The sequence below is a fragment of the Sporothrix brasiliensis genome (genome assembly GCF_000820605.1).
Source record: "Sporothrix brasiliensis 5110 chromosome Unknown Cont18, whole genome shotgun sequence".
NCBI classification, from domain to species: Eukaryota; Fungi; Ascomycota; class Sordariomycetes; order Ophiostomatales; family Ophiostomataceae; genus Sporothrix; species Sporothrix brasiliensis.
Genome location: NW_024467137.1, coordinates 1,460,323 through 1,479,464, shown reverse-complemented (window position 1 = coordinate 1,479,464; position 19,142 = coordinate 1,460,323). Strand labels below are relative to the sequence as shown.

The window sequence follows — 19,142 nt, the reverse complement described above, 5'->3', positions numbered from 1 at the left end:
AGGAGGGCTCCTGCCAAGAACAGCAGCTGAACAACACCGTTCTTTCTTGTTGACTTTCAGTTATCGCGATAAGAGGAAGGAGGCACCGACAGAAGCTAAAATAGGCGGGTGTAAGACTTTTTTAGTGTGCCGAGGCGTGATTGGCCGTATTGGGGCCATTTGCCCCTCCAGTACTTGCATCTGCACACAAACTGCGTGGTATCATATGTACCTCTTATCGGTCGCGTCGCGTTCGCGGTCAAGCCGGTCACGTGGGAAGAACTTTAACTTTTTTTTCTAGGCTCCATCGACTCTTTTGTTGTCTCTCTCACGCCCTTTCTCTCCCTCCTCTCTCTCTCTTTTTTTCTCTTTCTCTCCTCCCCCCCCCCCCTCTCCTCCTCCTCCTGGTCTACTCTCTTAAACGACAACGTCATCTTGAAACCCTGCACATTCCCGACGATTTGGGATACGGAAAGCAGAAACACGAAACAAGAAAAAAGAGGAACAAGGAAAAAGAAAAACAAAGGAAGCAAAAGAAATAAATATTCGGCCTGCCCCGCCAGCAGAGTTTGCAACCTTTGTTTTCTTCCCACCCTTTTTAAGAGAGAACCAGGGTACCGCCGGCACGATGAAGTACGTGCTGGTATCAGGAGGTGAGTGACCAAGAGGACGGAGAGAGAGGGATCTCTGATGAGAGACAACGAGGACGACAAAATGCCGTAACGCAATGAAATGATGAGACGACGTCATGTGTGTCCCAGAAAACTGTGGCCGGCCTTGGTTCTGACATGTACAGGTGTGATCTCGGGCGTCGGCAAGGGCATTATCGCGTCCAGCACGGGCCTGCTGCTCAAGACCATGGGCCTGACGGTGACGAGCATCAAGATCGACCCGTACATGAACATTGACGCGGGCACGATGGCGCCGACGGAGCACGGCGAGGTGTACGTCACGGACGACGGCGGCGAGATGGACCTGGACATTGGGCACTACGAGCGCTACCTGCTGACGACGCTGACGCGCGACCACAACCTGACGACGGGCAAGATCTACCAGCAGGTGATTGAGCGCGAGCGGCGCGGCGACTACCTAGGCAAGACGGTGCAGGTGGTGCCGCACCTGACCAACGCGATCCAGGACTGGATCGAGCGCGTGGCGCAGATCCCGGTCGACGAGTCGGGCCACAAGCCGGACGTGTGCGTGATTGAGCTGGGCGGCACGGTGGGCGACATTGAGAGCGCGCCGTTCATCCACGCCATGAGCCAGTTCCCGCGCCGCGTGGGCAAGGGCAACTTTATGCAGATCCACGTGTCGTACGTGCCGGTGATCCCGCCGGGCCCCAACGGCGAGCAAAAGACCAAGCCCACGCAGCGCGCCGTCGGCGACGTGCGCAGCGCGGGCCTGCGGCCGGACCTGATTGCGTGCCGCTGCGAGCGGCCGCTCGAGGACGCCGTGATCCAGAAGATTGCCAACATGTGCCAGGTCGAGACCAAGCAGGTGCTGACCGTGCACAACGTGTCCAGCACGTACCACGTGCCGCTGCTGCTGCGCCAGCAGAAGCTGCGCGAGAGCGTCAGCGCGCTGCTGGAGCTGGACGGCGCGGGCGCGCCGGCGCCGGCCAAGGCGCTGGTGGACAACGGCGCCAGGATGTGGCAGGAGTGGGTGTCGCGCACGCGCGCGCAGGACGGCGGCAACCTCGACACGGTGACTATCTGCCTGGTGGGCAAGTACACGAACCTTGAGGACGCGTACATTAGCGTGGGCAAGTCGCTCGAGCACGCGGCCATGTACTGCAAGAAGAAGCTCCACCTCGTGTGGGTCGACTCGTCGAACCTCGAGGACACGGCGCTCGAGGAGCAGCCGGCCAAGTTCCACGAGGCCTGGCACGCCGTGTGCACGGCGGACGGCATCCTGGTGCCGGGCGGGTTCGGCGTGCGCGGCACGGAGGGCATGATCAAGGCGACGACGTGGGCGCGCACCAAGAACGTGCCCTTCCTGGGCGTGTGCCTGGGCATGCAGCTGGCCGTCATTGAGTTTGCGCGCAACGTGTGCAACATCCCCGGCGCGGGCAGCGAGGAGCTGCACCCGGGCTGCGAGAACCCCGTGATTGTCTACATGCCCGAGGTCGACCGCACGAAGCTGGGCGGCACCATGCGGCTGGGCAAGCGCGAGTGTGTGTTCCAGCCCGGCACGGCGGGCTGGTCCAAGTTCCGCGCCTTGTACGGCGACGACGTGGGCTCGATCCACGAGCGCCACCGGCACCGCTACGAGGTGTCGCCCGACAAGATGGAGGCGATTGAGAAGTCGGGCGAGTTTGTGTTTGTGGGCAAGGACGAGAAGGGCGAGCGCGTCGAGGTCATTGAGATCCGCAACCACCCCTTCTTTGTCGGTGTGCAGTTCCACCCAGAGTACCTCAGCCGCGTGCTGGCGCCGAGCAAGTCGTACCTGGGCTTCTTTGCCGCTGCGGCCGGCGTGCTCGACGAGGTCACGGCCTCGTCCAGCGGCAAGCCCTTTGTGGTGTCCAAGGACGTCGACGGTGTGTAAATAGCCAAAGGGATGGTCCACGATCACGTCCAAGGTCCAAGGCCAAGCAGGTCTGGGCCAAGATAGAGTGCATATATATTCGGGATAGAGCAATCTCATGTTTTGCAAATAATACTGGAAGAATTTTTTTCGGCAATTTCACACGCATGTATTTGGAGTTAACTTGTCAATTTTACAGCCAATATTCCACGTCGTGATTCCCCAAACGGCTTCTGTGCAGCCAATGATGACGAAGTTGTGACACGTTTCTTTCAGGCATCCCCTTCCATTCTTCCTGTCCCTAAGGAGGACGCTTCTTATCCTGTGGGTTGCTTCGTTTCGTGCGACACGCCTTCTTCGTATGACATTCCGCAGGTTGGAATAGGGGCAGGTAAAGAACAGAGCAAAATAAACGTGGCTGAGACTGACAACTATATAATGTAATTGAGAAAAACAAAACATCTCCTGCCACAATCTGAGCAAAATTGCAATCAATTTCAACAATGAACAAAGTCGATATCTGCCGCAGAAGTAGAGCCCCGACATGTGGATAAATAGAAGACAAAATATACAAAATGAGTGCACAAGGGGACCAAGGTGGGCGAAGGTGGGGAGACGGACAGAGAGCAGTACAAAACATACGGCAAGAAATACCCAAGAAAGACGACAACAATTGCCGACCATGGGTTCGTCGGGGTCGTTGGCCAGCATGGCAAAGTAGTGCAAGCTTCTGTGTCATGCTTTTCGGTTGTACTTTTGTGATACTATAAAACGTCCATGAATTATGTTATTTTTCATGCTTATTTATTTTTCATCTATTTATTCTGATAACCAACTACTTAGCATTATGTTGGCCACTCGCTTCTGGACCGGTCTGTCCTACTCCATTTTGTTCAGTCGGCAACAGCCTCTGTGAAATTGACATCTATTGCATCAAAGAAACTCTCCACATCGACGTGTCCCGCCATGTTCTGTTGTTACATTTGGACTCTTTTGCAGCCTCATCCAAGCTTGTCACCCCTGCAGCCCTTCCCCAGGACACAACCTTCGCATGGAGGCTCATCTGGACGTGTACATGTCCAACAGACAAACAACTGACAGCACAAACAGCATCGTCGAGAGCGGCGACGCCATCATCAGCGTAGCAATTATGTGCCACGAATTGGACACCTCTCAACGTTGCATCCAATCGTCCCATCACTCCTGCCACGCTTCTGAGGCTCTTTTGACCTTGTCTTGTTCTCCTCGCCAATGACAGACCGGCCCATCCTGTTCACCGACGTCGCTGATCGTCAACGGATACTCGTCAACAAAGCGCTGCAAGAGTTTGTCACGCCTCAGTCGGTCTTATTTTTCTGCCGTGCACCATTGCACATCTCGTCTTGTATCTCTTTTGGCATGTTTCCACCGTCGTCGGCAAGATATACTTTTGAGCCTCGTCTCATGTGTGCACGATACTCCGTTCGCTATCGGCTGCTTTTCAGGCATCAACAAAGGCATGTTCACTTGCAGGTTGTCGGCCATGTTTCTGAGGGAACCTTGCGGCTCTTTAAAAGATTCTGTATAATACCAGCGTAGACGTAGGGATGGAGTCCGTTTACCGTTCAAAGCAAATCATATATCTAGACACAAACCGTTTTACCTTCTTTGTTCACGGTGAAATGTGAAGTTGTGGGTATCGTCGTTTGTTCTTGGCACTTGGAAGAGCTTCAACAAACTTTTGTTTCCATATCAGCCTCATACCGTTCCTTTCATCTCCCCTACATTTATCACCCCCTTCATCATGTCGGACGTCGTTGGGTCCGAGCTGGCCCGGCACTACGCCAATCTGGCCGACGTGGCCGCCAGTCCGGCCAACAAGTACGGCCTCGCCCACGGCTACGCCATCATGCCCGACCCCAATGACCCGTACGGGTGGCAGGTCTTTGAGGAAGAGAGGGCGCGGCAAAAGTGTCTTGCCGGCCTGGCCCAGCACCCGTCGCTGTGCACCTCCACAACGGCCGCGACGACAACTTCGACGTGCGGGGACAGCGACGGTGACGACGAGGATGACAGCGAGAGCAGCGACGACGACGACGACGATGACGACGACGACGACGACAATGACAGTCACGAGTGCATCTGTAAATGCGAAACAAAGACGAAGGAAAAGTGCAGCGGCGCATGGTGCAAGCGCCAGTCGCTGAGCTTTCAGCGGTCGAAGCCGCACTGGTGCGACGGCAAGAAATGGGGCGGCAAGATCTGGGGGCTGAGCCGTACGCCGGGAGATGTAAGTCACCGTGATAGCTTTGCTAGCTTTGCTAGCTTTGCTTCGTTCCCTAGCTTATCCGGCGCTAACTTTCCAGAGACGTGTGTCCAACTGGCTCCTGTACTTTGATCCCAAGGTCAGCAAGTCCGAGATCCAGGCCATCTGCCGGCGACGCTGTCCACCGGAGCCGCGCCGCCGCTCCCACAAGACCCGTCAGCGCCGAGGTCATCATCGTCGACGACGTGGCCAATGTCGTCATGGTCGCAGTCACTGCCCTGTGAAGACACAGATTGTCGCCTGCGGTGCCTGTCAGGGCATCGGCTGCGTGTACTGCCAGAACGGTGGAGTGCTCGTGCCCTTCGACTATGACTGCACAGGCGATGTAGGGTACGGAGCAGGGTACGGGACAGGGTACGGGACAGGGTACGGGACAGGGTACGGGACGGGCTACAGTGGCGACTACACTGGCTCCGGGGGCTATGGCTATTATGGGGCTGGTGGTCTTCCTGGTATGCCGCCGCATCGTGGCTACGCAGGTCACCCTGCCGGCAATTTGGAGCACTGGCGTGTGCACTCGGACAAGGACAGTAAGAAAAAGGAAAAGGAAAAAGACAAGGACAAAGACGGAAGCAAAAAGGGAAGCAAAAAGGGAAGCAAAAAGGGAAGCAAAGCTGGGAGCAAAGATGGCAGCGATGCAAAGGGAAATACCATGGCCGAGCTCGCTGGCCGAATGCAGACCATGAAGCGCAACGAAAAAGGATTTTGGGGCGGAGACTGGGAGAAGGCAGCCGACGGCATGTTGGGCATCACCGAGAGGGACCTGCGGGTGTTGGAGAAGGGCTACCAGCCCAAGGACAAGGACGGAAAAGGTGCCGGAGACGACGCAGCCAAGTGGCTGTGGGGACGGTTTGGCAATGTGGGAGGGCTGGGAGGAGTAGGAGGAGGAGGGGTCGGTGGCGCCAAAGGCGGTGGTGTGTTTTACGGCCGCGGGTACAGAGGCGGTGGCAGCATGTATACTGGAGGCGGCGGCGGCGGAGGCGGAGGTGGAGGTGGAGAAGGCGGGACTCTCGGACAAGGCGGTGTCGACGGTAGTGGCAGGCCAAGAGGTGGTGGTGGCGGTGCCGAAGGAGGCAGCCGCAAGGCCAGGAGCGTCAACGGAAGCGGAACTGGCCGTGCTGATGAAGAAAGTACCTCGGCAACTGGAAAGAGAGACAGCGGAGGCGAAGGGCCTAGCAACGTGTCTGCAAGAGACACTCGCAGTACCAGCCGCCAAGATAGCCAGGGAAGCAGACAGAGCAAGGGAAAAGAAAAGGAGACGGCTGGCATTGGCGACGGGGATCTGGACGCTGCTGTGGCAAGCGCCAGTGCAAGCCACGACCCACCGAGTCGTCACTCACCGCGCCAGCACGCATCCCGCCAGCATTCCACCCCTCCCAGGCCAAGGGCGCAACCGCCAACGACGAAGAACGCCAGTCTCGCTTCGAACGTCTGCGCCAGCGCCTCGACGATGCCGGCCGGCTCCGCACGGGGTCGTGGGAGCGTGTCTCGCCGGCCGTGCAGCGCGAGCGCGAGTGGCAGCGGCAGCAGGCGATGAAGGAGGAGTGGCAGAAGATACAGGCCGAAGAGCGTCGTTCCAGCCGCAGTGGTGGTGAGGGAGCCAACGGTAGCAGTACCAGCAGCGGCAACAGCGGCGGCAACAGCGGCGGCAACAGCCCCTTGCTGTGCGTCGAAGAAGACGAGCACGAGCGGACCATCCTGAACCAGCTGCTTATGTCGGACGAGGGCAGCTCACGCCGCAACCACAGCCCCCCGTCGCCGGCCGAGTTCGTGACGCGCGTTGACGGTGCACAGTACCCATTGCATCCGGAGCACCTGGCAACGCTTGCTCGGCGTCGAGGCGTCTCGGACACTGTGTCGTATGTCAGCCTCGCCAGCACTGCCTCGGCGCCAGCACCAACGCGCTCACCTCCGGCTCAGAGCATGTACGGCGCACACTCAACCAGCGGCGACACGGGCTATGAGACGGGCCACGACACAGGCGAAACCGGCCCGACCGGCGACGCGAATGCAAGCGTCTTTGCCGGCCGATTCAGCGATCCAGGATATGGCTCTCTGTATGACATTCCAGGATATGCCGACTATGCTGGATTCCCCAACTCTTCTGGCTATGCGGGATGGGATCCCGAGTGCGCCGACAACGCCGCCTGGGGTGGAGTGTCGTCGTCGTCGTCGACGTTGCAGCCGTCGAGTGAGCGGACGAGCAGCAAGAAGAGCATGTCCGACGGGAAGAGAGAGGTGAAGAGAGGAGGAAAAGAAAAGGGGAAAACTGAAAAGGGGTCGAAAGGGGGTGAGGCTAAAGACGATGCTAAAAAGGGAAGGAAGAAGGTCAAGGGAAAGGGGAAGGAGAACAGTAGGAAGGAGCCGACCAGCGCGAAGGACAGGAAAAGGAAGGAGAAAGAAAAGAAAGACAAGAAGAAGAAGAACGGCGGAAAGAGCGAGTCGCCGTCATCGTGGACGACATGTTCATCGTCACGTGGTTCGCATTCCCATTAGGTGAAGGACGGTGATGCATTGTGATGTCGTCGTTTTGATGTCCAACGCTCCAGTTTAGGGTTGACTTGGTTTCTCCTGTTACAAATTTCTCTCGTTTAATGTTGTACACGCAGCACCAGTTTGCGTCGCAGCTGCAAGTGGTTCCAATCTGCGGCCAAATTCACAAGTCCCTATTCACAGTTCGCCATTACGAGGTCACTCTCGCTCTCAATTAAAGCAGTGGACAAGGCCCAAGACACTGCCGCGCCGGTTGACTCACATGGCAGGTCGGTGCCATTAAAATCTCCAAAAACGTGGCAGTGCTGCGGGCGGCAATATGGTCGAACAGAGAGGTTGCTTGTGGTTGACGTTTTGGCGCTTTTAGGCTCAGGAGGGGCTTATCGATAAGAACAACCAACGTCCCAAACCTAAACGACACTCCCAGCGCCAACACGACGGCCTCGATATTGCTCCGCCTCGCCTCTTGACAAAGCAACGTTCCACGGTCGACTGTTGTGGACGTATAAAGGTCTCTGTGTTCGTTTTGCCTCTGCTCTCGTTTGGGATCGCCAATCTGAAGACTGCATTCTTTCTCGTCGACCTTGACACCATAGTCTCGTCGCTCCGTCCAAAGCTTCGTATTCGTTTCGTTGCAACGGACACCTCGACATCGCCCGCCTCACAGTCCATACCTCGAGCTGCAATGGCAGACCGCAAGGAGGAGTTTCTGCGCCGGCCGCTGTACATGTTCGGCCTGCCGGCCGATGTCCTGTCTACACTCGCGCCCGTCCCCAAAGACCGCACAACTGGCGTCGCAGCCCTGTCGTACTCGTCAACACCGGGCCGGTCCAACACGCCAGGGCCCAGCGAAGCGACGGATGCAGCGTCCGACGTTGGTAGCGACGTCACCGTATCCGGCGAGGCCTGCGCACTCTGCAATCTGGCGTTTGCGTCCCACACCGACAAGCGCGACCACTTCAAGTCCGATCTGCACCTCTTCAACCTCAAGCAGAAGCTGGCCGGCAAGCCACCCGTGTCGGAAGACGAGTTTGAGCGCCTAGTCGGCACGCTCGACGAGAGCATATCGGGCTCCGAATGGTCCGAGTCGGACTCACTGTCGGATCTAGAAGAGGAGGAGGACGGCGACAACGACGAGAACGACACAAAGAGCGTAGCTGGCTCCGTCGGCTCGACCACGACGTCCACGACGACCACGAGCACAAACACCAATGTTCTGGCCTCGCTGCTCAAAAAGCAGGCTGTCCTCGCCGAGAAGAAGAAGAAGCGCCGGTCACAACGAAACGACGACGGCGACAGCGGGTCGGACGCCGGCGGCACGACGCCGGTCAGTCAGCCCAAGACCCACAAGCAACGCCAGCGAGAGGCCGCTACGGCGGCCTCCCTGCACGCGCTGATCTGGTTCAGTTCGCCCCTGCTGCCCGCCAACAGCTACTTTGGCGTCTACCGGGCCATGTTCACGGCCGAGGAACTGTCACCGCCCGCCGACCCGGCGACGGGCAATGTGCCCGCAGAGGAGGACGAGGCCGAGCGGTCGGCGCGGCTCCTCAAGGCCATCCACTCGCGCCAGCTCCCTCCCATGCAGCCGCCGCCCAACAACGCCGCCGCCGCCGAAAAGGCCGCTGCGACCTACGCGGGGCGTCACGTCTTCATGTGCATGCTCGGCGGCGGGCACGTCGCCGCCATGGTCGTGGCGCTGGCCCCGCGCAAGGCCAAGGCGGGCACCGTGCCCATGAACCGTGAGGCCACGGTGCTCGCCCACAAGACGTTCCACCGCTACACGACGCGCCGCAAGCAGGGCGGCAGCCAGTCGGCCAACGACGCGTCCAAGGGCGCCGCCCACTCGGCGGGCTCCACGCTGCGCCGGTACAACGAGAAGTCGCTCGTCGAGGACGTGCGCGCGCTGCTGCGCGACTGGAAGCCGCTGCTGGACTCGGCCGACCTGCTGTTTGTGCGCGCCTCGGGCACCGCCAACCAGCGCACCCTCTTTGGGCCCTACGAGGACCAGGTCCTGCAGCGCAACGACCCGCGCCTGCGCAGCTTCCCGTTCAACACGCGCCGGCCGACGCAGAAGGAGGTGATGCGCTGCTTCATCGAGCTGACGCGTCTCAAGGTGCGGGAGATTGTGCCGGGCGGCGGCGAGGACACCGGCAGCGGTGGTGACAGCGGCACACAGGCTGTGCCGCCGGCGGCGGCCGCACTGACGGCCGAGCAGCGCCTGCAGCGCCAGCAAGAGCGGCGCGAGGCGGCCAAGCGCGCCGAGGCGGAGGAGACGGCGCTCATGCACACGACCCAGCTGCAGGCCCTCGCCCGCCGCTCCAAGGTGCCCGCGCTGCTGGCCTACCTCAAGACCAACGGCCTGGAGGCCGCCACCTACCGCTTCGCGCCGCCCGGCGCCGCCCAGCACCACCACGCGCCCACCTTGCTGCACTACGCGGCCTCACAGAACGCGCCCGCGCTTGTGAGTGCGCTCCTGCTGCGTGCCGACGCCGACCCCACCGTGACGAACGGCGACGGCAAGACGCCCTTTGAGCTGGCCGGTGACCGCCCCACACGCGATGCCTTCCGCGTGGCCCGCGGCGAGCTGTCGTCTTTGTCGTCTTTGTCGTCTTTGTCTTCTGCGTCGAAAACGATTGACTGGGACGCCGCGCGTGTCCCCTCGGCCATGACACGCGCCGAAGCCGACGAGCGCGAGTCCCGTGAAAAGGCCGAGGCTGCCCGCAAAGAGACGGAGCGGCGGCGCGCCGAGGAGACGCGTCTGAAGGAAGAGGCGGCCGCGGAAAAGGCCGCGTCGGCCAACAGCGGCGGTGGCGGCGGCAAGCGCCTCGTCGGCGTGCTCAAGTCGGCGCAGGAGATCCGCGAAGAGGAGGCACGCGGCCTGACGCCCGAGCAGCGGCAGCGGCTGGAGCGCGAGCGGCGGGCACGTGCTGCTGAGGCACGCCTGCGACAGATGCAGCAGGGAACGTAATGGGGTGTTGTGTAGCATTTTGGTTGTTTCCATGTTCTGGTTTGGTCGTTTACGGCAAATGGTTCATAGAGAAATGGTTTTGGATACGTGATCCAAATCGGCGTTATGGAATGAGAAGCATATTTGATTATGTTCCTATGGCTAACTGATAGACTCTTAAATCTTATTTTTAATTATTCAGGTGTGCGTGGAAATTTTTTGTTTATTATAATTTATGCTCTCTGTTTAATGATTGTTTACATGGTATTGTTTGCTGGGTACGAACAAAATGTCTCATATAATTATCATGATTTTTAACGTAAAACATCCGAGACCAAAACAAAATACAACAGAAATACAGATATAAAAGAAAATAAAACAAATAATAAATACGATCACATAATATCACTCCCATCCATGGTCCCCTCACACAAAACATGCAACCCAAATATTACCACAGTAAACACATCCCTCCGTCCCAAAGGACCTACCGAAGATGAAACATAGTAGAATGATTGAAAATAACGCCAAAGGTGAACGACCAGTACCGTGAGCCAAACCACATCCGCTCCAACGTAGGCACATATTTTCCATTATAACCAACAAAGGGCCAAACATCATCATCGACCCACTACAACGCCCACGCATCTCAAATCTGCGTCCCGAAGACCAAGAACTGGAAAAGAGAAGAGTTTTCTTTTGAACAGACACAAAAACACCAACACGAAACGCACCGAGACCGTCTTCCTTGATCAACAAGGATCTCTGCTTGCGAACCGTCTAGAAGTTGTGGTCTCCCGAATATATACACACACCCTCCTTCATATGGCAAAAGCCATCGAGGATCGCAAGAAACCGAGGCCATCCTGGTAGAACCTTGCAAGGAAAGACTGCGTCGTAGGGATAGCATCGTTGACAGTCCAGACTGGTCGAGTCGTGGTCGTCGCTGTTCACACCCCCTATTCCTTCGGCGATGGCCTGGGCTGAGCAGAGTCGCACAAGTCACGACGAGGTACCACAGGCCTCCCTGTTTTTTTTTTTTTTTTGTCTATTTCCCATGCCAAGGAAAACGTGCCTTGCAAGACAAGAATACGAGCTCAGCCTGGCCGCCGAACTGTCATGCAGAGACGTATCACTGCTCTGCCACCTCCTTTCCTCTCACCCTCCCAAAGTCATGCACCCCGGCACACCTTTGCCTACTTACACAGCCACCACAGAGCATTTTCAACGACGCTGTTCAGACCCGGCTCTTAATTTCCACCATGCAGCATTTTTGTACTCTGACTTTTGCTTAGACCTTATCCCATTTCAGGCCTTTCTTTGTTCTTGGCCAGCCTGTCGGCCATCTCCATGCCTTCAGTTATTCCTGAGTCTGTTCGTATTGGCTTATTGTCACACCGTGATCATCAGCAACGAAAAGACACAACAACCGTTTCATTGTCTGACTTCCCATTATAATTTAGTCAAGGAACTCCATCTCCGCTCCGAGGCATACTGGCCAATTCACGCGGAAAGGCTGTTTCCTCCTCGCTGCCGCACACACTCTAGCTGTACTGGAAGGGACTAGATGGGGGTGGTCCGCTCTTTCTTTTCGCCTTTCCCAGTTGCTCCTGCAACCGAGTGCCAATATGCCGTACTGGGACCGAAACAGGATACCTGAGAGATACTTTGGGTCGTTATGTTGTCACTACGTTTCGGCTTACACCTGTTCCCTAGCAATCGACTTACGTTGTACTTACGCTGCGGTATTTCCAACATGACCTCACTAGCTGCGTTGTCTGTGGAGGATGGAAGAACCGGCGTGCTTCAGGTTTCCTCGATCTTTCCTTGTCCACAACCTGGACGGAAAAAAAAAGCCTTGATTTTGATGGTGGGACGTTTTTGGATTCAGACGCACCGCCGTCCGAGTTGCCAGAACCCGCGATTCCACTTTTATAGGAGGGAGTCTGGCTTCTGTGAGAAGGAAGCTAGCTGAAGAACTAACCAACACGCGAGGGCCGGAAACAGCTCCCTACAGGGAGGTATCTTTCTGGACGCTCGCAGTTGCCTATGGTCATCTGTAAAACGGTCCGAGGAGTGGAGGAGTGCCGGAGACACCGCAGCCTCGGTATATGGGACTTGTCGGCGCCGGCTCAATCTCAGAACCGGGGGACCCTGCTGTTCGAGAAGGCTTTGGGCGCGCACCAAAGAATGTTTTAAGTAAAAAACGACGCCGCCCGTAGACAGTACTCCGTAGTCGCCCGCAAAAAGCCCTAACAGTTCAGAGATGGAGTCTCGAAAAGAGAGGGAAAAAAGTGCAAAGCGAGGTGGGGAACCAGGGCAATGGGTGAGACTTTTTGCCCATTCCTGCTTCCAAGACAGAACTGCCAAAAGTGGGCGAGACAGACGCACCAGCTTTTAATCTCACCGTAGCAAAAAGATGAACTGAGACAAAGAGCACATGGAAAGGATGTATTCTCGAACCTCACCTTGTGTACCGTAGATAGCGTGGCGGTCGAGAGTAAAAAAGGCATCACTGGGTCTTTGAATATTGTGATGCCGGCAGACTGGTCCGGACTAAATTTGGTCCGCAGCGTGAGTGGGATCAAAGGAAAACAGACAAGCATCTCATCACTTCAGACACTTGAACCAGCATCGCGTAGACGGCGCCGGCAGGGCTCTGTTTGTTCCCTTGAACCAAGACGAGTCGCCCGACCTTTGGCCGGAACCACTCATGTTTTAAATCCGTACCTTTGTTCGTTATGTCGACAATCACTGTACCTAGGCGCCACAAAGGCCTGGCACCAGGCGCTTTACCAAACGATTCGAGGATGGGATGGGTTTTGTAATAACACTCACGTTTGCACAAAGCGTTGACCTGTTTCTTTCCCCCTTGGGATCGAGTCGAGACGAATCGAATAAAACGATAACGGTTGTTGTGTAAACACAGAAATGGTAAATGCGAAAAAAGGCGTGACGAAACAAGGGCAAAATGAAATCAAACAAACGTTTAATTTTGCGGATTGTGTTCCGAAATAACGGTGATTTCAACTCTGCTCGACCTCGGCGACCACTTGGTTTAGTTGCGTGTTGTATTTGCGGTCGTGATTGAAACTGGCAAGGCAAAAAACGAAGCTGGGATGGGAATAGCAACAAAAGGTTAGCCTCGACCAAACAAGGAAACAAGCCATTAAGCTCAACTAGCTTTTGTCGCCGTTGGCATTGGCGTTGGCGTTGGCTCAGGGGCAACTTCCTGAAGAAGGCATCGTAGGGTGGATGGGGCCAGACTTGGAGAAGCTTATGTTGGTATGGAGTACTTGGCATTGAAATAGAGAATCTCCCATGGCCACAAAAATGATCGACAGGGCGAACTTCCTGATGGGGGCAAAGGCAGGCTGGAGCGTCGTTTGGGCATCCGTTCTAATGCGTTCTCGCTTGGTGAAGTTCGTTCGACCTTGCTTTGGGGCACACTTGGGGGGGCCTTTCTGCACCACTTTTCTCAGTATGGCCAACAGGACCTGTTCCGAGATTGACACCGAGGTCTGTTGACGTCTCGGGACCAATGGCTCTTTCACTGCCCGTAGAGTTTTCTCAGCACCCGACACATCCGCTGCGTCCTCTGGAGGTGTGTCCGTCTCCGCCGACCTCAGCATTGACACATCCATCAAATGACAATGACTCCTGAACAAGATAGTATTCAGGTATCGCACGCCGTACCGTACAGGCTGATACATTGTACTGGCAGGTCGGGCAATGGTGACGACAACGTACAGAAGTCAATCAATATAAAATTTTCAATGAGACAACGGACCACTGAGAGGACGAGCTTTGTGTTGTAACTCGAATGCAATGGAGGTAATTTCTGCGAGGACAAATTTTCTTGGTGGTTGCAAGTGGTGCTGTCTGCATGGGAAATTGTTTTGGCTTGGCATTGATGCAGAACCAACTGCGGGCATGGTTACCTTGCGAGATCTTAACTCTGTCTAGTCGAATTCATTGAAAGACCTGCCTGGCAGTGCAGGCGCTGCGAAAGGTGACCAAAGAAGAAAGCTGTGCAATTTGTCAAGTGCCAGATTGTACGACGTACCTGGAGAACCGAATCCGCTGAGCGTTGCTACCGTTGCATTTTGGAAAGAGAGCCGAGCGAAAGCACACAGCAACGAAGCAGAGAAGCAGAGAAAAAAAGAATTAAACAGAAAACCAACAAACAGGACACAGCAAAACGGCAATGCCAACCGGCCAAAGCACACAGAGAGCGGCCATATTCGATCAGTGCGCAGTGCCATTTCGGTGCAAGTGGTCGTTCACAGTGGGCCTTGGCTGGGCGTGCCGGCACAAGATGTATATGTGAATTTCGGGTTTGCGTAATATAGGTCGTAAACGGAGGGTCCAAGTGACCAGGGCGTTGAAAGTGGGAGCTCGAGCCTGGTAGCAGCAGAGGTCGGTAGAGTGTGTTCGTGACTGAGCACTATCATAGAGTGCCATTTGTTCGGTCATTCGGCTGCATTTGGCCATGTCAAGGTTGCGGGTAGCAGCAATTTGCAGGAGTCGGCCATTTTTGTGTTTCCCTTCGGCAACTGTCGTGTTAATTGAAATTGCCAGTTGGCACATTTGAGGGGCGATGTGTACTGTGTAGGTTGTACTGTATGTCGTTAACTCGAGTGACTAAAAGAGGAGATGAAGGAGATGAGCAAGGGGTCGTCGAAATGACAGGAAAAGGAAAAGGCGCGAAACACAAAATCGGCGCGATGGGCATCTAAAATCCAAAAATAAACAGTGCCCGCGTGAAGCCGCGGGTTTAAGTGGGAACGATGGAGTGCAAGGTGATGCAAACGAAAAGGCTGAAGTAAAGAGAGCAATAATGACCGTCTCAAGACGATATCCGATGAATGTACTCTGTATGTCGTAAACTTCTTCCGGGTTAGTTGTGCCGAGATGTTTCGTTTCGTGAACTTGCAAGCCTTGATCCTTGAATCCGATCCTGGCGACCCTGTCGTCGTTGTTGTCGTCTCTAGCCACCTTCTTTAACACGTTCCGTCTGTGTCTTTTGCGATGCACAATGTTCAAATTGCATACGCTCAAAATAGAACCGTCTTTTCGCATTCCGCATCCTACAATGCAAAGACAAGGGTCTGCGTCCACTGCCCACGTTGTTGTTACTTGCTCATCGTGGGGCGTATCCTTTTTGCTGGAGCTCGGTTTTCTTGCGATGCCAGTCTTTTCGTTGTGGCATTTCCAATATTCCATATGGTGCATATAATCCTCCGTTTCACAATACGAGAGCAGGGGTTGATAATGCGCGCTCGCGGAAGCCATGGGCACTCGACGTTTGTGATCGAGCCAGTTCGTGAGGGTCCGTGGCCTTGTCCGATCTGTTCCTGTGGTGGTGCTTGAGATAGTCAACAGGCATGCTCCTCTCTGGTCGTAATACCTCCCTCCGCCAGAACCTGGAGCACAGACACAATGGAGTTAACTACCTGCTGAGGACTTTTTCTCATTGTCGGGAGGATGGGCGGATACAAGCAAAAGAAGGCAAACGATGATATGAGATGTTCCCTGTACCACCACCGAGCATGGTTTGGGTCGGTAGCTGTTGGCCGACGGGTTCCTGGTTAGTGTCTTGCTTTCCAGCGAGGGCGTTGTTGCTGCAGAACGGTCGAGGCCATGGAGATGGCATAAAAAGGGATGGAAAAAGGAGGTCAAATCAGAAATCTGCGAACGATCAGGACCCATTACTTCACTAAAACGATACATTTCATCTACATGGAAAGCACGATCGATCTCAAACGATTTGTCCTATGTGGGCAGGTGCGGCTGCACCGAGGGAAGGCGTGACTCGACAACGAGCAAGACCGGCCGACAACATGCCGGTACGGAAGTCGCTGTGGTGCCTGGCGTTTACATATCGGTTCTTATCATCTTGCTCCACTGATCAGTCTGTTGAGGGCGAAGGACACACTCGCTCCTTCCGTTTCTGCTATCCGTTTTTTGTGGGAGATTTTGACGACGCAAAGCCCTTTTTGGAAAGTACACAGTCGTTGTTTCCCTGTGATTTTATTTTGGCCGACAGCCTTGTTTATTTGTCTATTTGTCTATTTGTCTTTTATTTCTCGCAAACAGTCTTGTTTCATGCGGTGCCTTTCTGGTTTATTTTTAACTTTTAACTTTTGCTACAAAAACCAAAGCGCGCGATAAAAATCAAAATGAAAGGCGCCGGGCCAGACGACGAGACGACAAGAACCAGGATGCTCCGTCTTTTATGATACCTTTTTTTGTTGCTATCCTATCGTAGGCCCCGTTTGCTTGCAATCCAGCTTCTTTTGTTTCTATTTTCGTGGCCAGTTTAATCACCAAGGACTGGAGCAGCGTGAGATAAGTGGTGGACGGCTCTTGAAACGTGAAACATCCTACCCACCACATTGGGACAGGTGGATGCCGCTGCTGATCAACGGGGTGTGGCCGGTTCTGTTTGGACTGTTTCTGAGGTTAACAGTGCGTGCTGGAAGGATTGACAACTCACCAAACCACACAGGGCAACCCTTCAGAGCGCGCGCGTGGGTGGCTGACTAGAAGGTCGATCACTACGACATAGGGCCATCGACTCTCAGCTGTCAGCGCCACGGTGTTTCGTGAAACGACTAGTTCGCTCCACGACTGGCAACCGTTTTTCGTCGATGATCGATGTTGTCAGTCCCACTTGGCCAGCAAACAGCGATTGTCCAGCTGGCAGAACCCACGGCGGATTCTTGGATGAGGCGAAGAAGTCAATGGCCAAGAAGAAAATGCACCCGGTTGGCGACAGACTCGATGCTCGGCCGGCTTTGCAACAGCTTTATGCATATGCAACAGGCAAGCTGAGCAGCTGGTCCTCAAACAAGCTAATGCATACTGCTTTCTTTTCGTTCCCGCTCCTTCTCTCTCTTTTACTTTCACGATGTATTCTGGACCCTTTTTTCGGTGTCATAGCTTCTTCCTGTTTTTTCTTTTTTGCCCTTTCTTGGCCTGAAGGCCATTTATGGGTAACCCTTAGTGCTGCCAATAGTATCTAGATTCGTTGTGGCCGTTGTGGATGGTGCTGGGTGGATTTGGCGACACTGTCATGCCCACTGCCGTCTTCCCTTTTGTGCGATGGTTGTATCTTGGTTTTTAGTTTCCTGAGGCTATTGTCAAAGACCTGACCTCTGGCTAGTGAAAGTGCACACTCTCATGCATGGGTAGAGCGTGCATTTCAGCTTGACACCGAATTTGTCGACTATGTTTTTTTTCCCCCTTGTTTCCTTTTGTATTCTCTCTCTCTCTCTCTCTCTCTCTCTCTCTCTCTCTCTCTCTCTCTTTCTGTCGCCATTGTAAAAATATATCCGTGCGGTGCGGATGTACAAGGTTCGGCTGTAGCGGAAGTACAAAATAGCAGGTAGCAGACGAGCATCGACTAAAAGTTTGGAAAATCCACTGTGAACCGAGCTCGGGCGGCCCGTTCTGGTTCTGGTCAAGTCACCGAAAAAGGGAAAGAATGACAACGTCATCTACGCGGAGCAAAAAGGTTCTGACCCCTTTTGCAAACCCGGATCGCGAAAAGAACGAAAAAGGGGGCCGTAATCTTGCTGAGAGCCGAGTCCCCATCTTTGCTGGACATACCCAAGAGCATTACGCCAGAGGTACGTAACAGACTTATTTGTGCAATGGTCAGTTAGAGAGGAGACGAGGTTCACTGATTTGAGTGATTGTTTCTGCTTGGCCAATGTTAAAAGGCACTTTTGGCGTACCCGCAGGGTATTGAGAGTTGAATAGGGTCGACTTTTTGTTTGCATTTGGTCGTCCACAGCTCTGCTTGGGTATGACTCTCTTGCCGTGAGTTATCGCCTGAGGTGGGAAGGAGGAGGACAAATAAAAAAACATGGGACTGTTTGTGGGTGCAAGGATGTGCCGGCCACCACAAGAAAACGGCGTAACATCGTTTCGATGCTTCAGGTCTGGTCTGCTTTTTGGTGTCTGGGAAATAGTGGACGTGTGGATCCGAGTGGATATTATTTTTCTTCTTTTCCATCGAACCCCTGGAGAACCCCCTGGATGAACAAGGATGGCTTGTTTTTCAAAATGCATAATTTCTAATGTTGGTGGGAGAAAAAACCTCTCTTTCACTCTGGCATTTGCTTTTTGGCTCGTTCTGGTCGATTCCCTTCTCATACCCGAAGGCCAGAAAAAGTGTTGCACTCCCTTTCTCAGATCGTGCTTGTCGATGGACGTTGGACTCCGAACTTTTGCTCCTGTTGGATACTGGACCCCCCTTCCCCGGCACTCGCAAAACTATTCTGTGTTATTTTAGGATAACACTGGTTTCTGTTTGCGTGGTTTTTCTTGGTCTGTCTAGGTTCCCCTGTTTGACTGGGGCAGTCATTCCACTCAGGTTGCATTCGGATTAATATGGCGGCCCAGGGGAAAATGCGAACAAGAGATGGGGTGGAAGGGGAGGCAGAGAGGGTGCAGTGAAGAAGAGAGACCGGGGACAGTAAAAAAAGGTGCGATGTCCATGAACTTTCTCGTGGGCAAATTCCAAAGACCGTGGCAAACAAGCATGCCCGGGGAGCCGGACCAGACCGTGCCGTTTTGTCCCAGAGAGGCAGTCAAGGCGCCGATGAGTGGTGAATTTGTGCTTTGTTAATGCCTTTTGTCGAGTACATCGATGCAAATCCCTTCCAGATGAAGAGGCAATCTTGCGAAGTGGAAATATGGACCCATAGGACCATGAAGCGGCTGTTGTGATGTCCGCTTTTCTCAAATAAAAAAATACATGAAAAAAGTCTAATTCGGAGGCCATGTGGTCATCTGGGTCGAGAGTATGAGACTATGCCGTAGGAAGTGCGCAATGCTGATCTTTCTCCGATTCTGTCTTTTTTCTTTTCCCTCTCTCTCTCTCTC

General features: G+C 54.6%; 3 protein-coding genes across 3 annotated transcripts; all 3 read left to right on the top strand.

Moving 5' to 3' along the window:
• Window positions 1-607: 607 nt before the first annotated feature.
• SPBR_01504 (CTP synthase) lies at window positions 608-2,523 on the top strand (the record flags this gene model as incomplete). The annotated part of the gene is made up of 2 exons (XM_040759814.1): window positions 608-632; window positions 776-2,523. The coding sequence occupies 2 exons, from the start codon at window positions 608-610 to the stop codon at window positions 2,521-2,523; spliced, it is 1,773 nt and encodes a 590-aa protein (XP_040619415.1).
• A 1,762-nt stretch (window positions 2,524-4,285) lies between these two features.
• On the top strand, window positions 4,286-7,303 carry SPBR_09073 (uncharacterized protein; the record flags this gene model as incomplete). Its single annotated transcript, XM_040767199.1, has 3 exons — window positions 4,286-4,771; window positions 4,848-6,114; window positions 6,171-7,303. The coding sequence occupies 3 exons, from the start codon at window positions 4,286-4,288 to the stop codon at window positions 7,301-7,303; spliced, it is 2,886 nt and encodes a 961-aa protein (XP_040619414.1).
• Window positions 7,304-7,985: 682 nt separating this feature from the next.
• On the top strand, window positions 7,986-10,268 carry SPBR_01398 (c2h2 finger and ankyrin domain protein; the record flags this gene model as incomplete). Its single annotated transcript, XM_040759709.1, has 1 exon — window positions 7,986-10,268. The coding sequence occupies one exon, from the start codon at window positions 7,986-7,988 to the stop codon at window positions 10,266-10,268; it is 2,283 nt and encodes a 760-aa protein (XP_040619413.1).
• Between the last annotated feature and the right edge of the window lie 8,874 nt (window positions 10,269-19,142).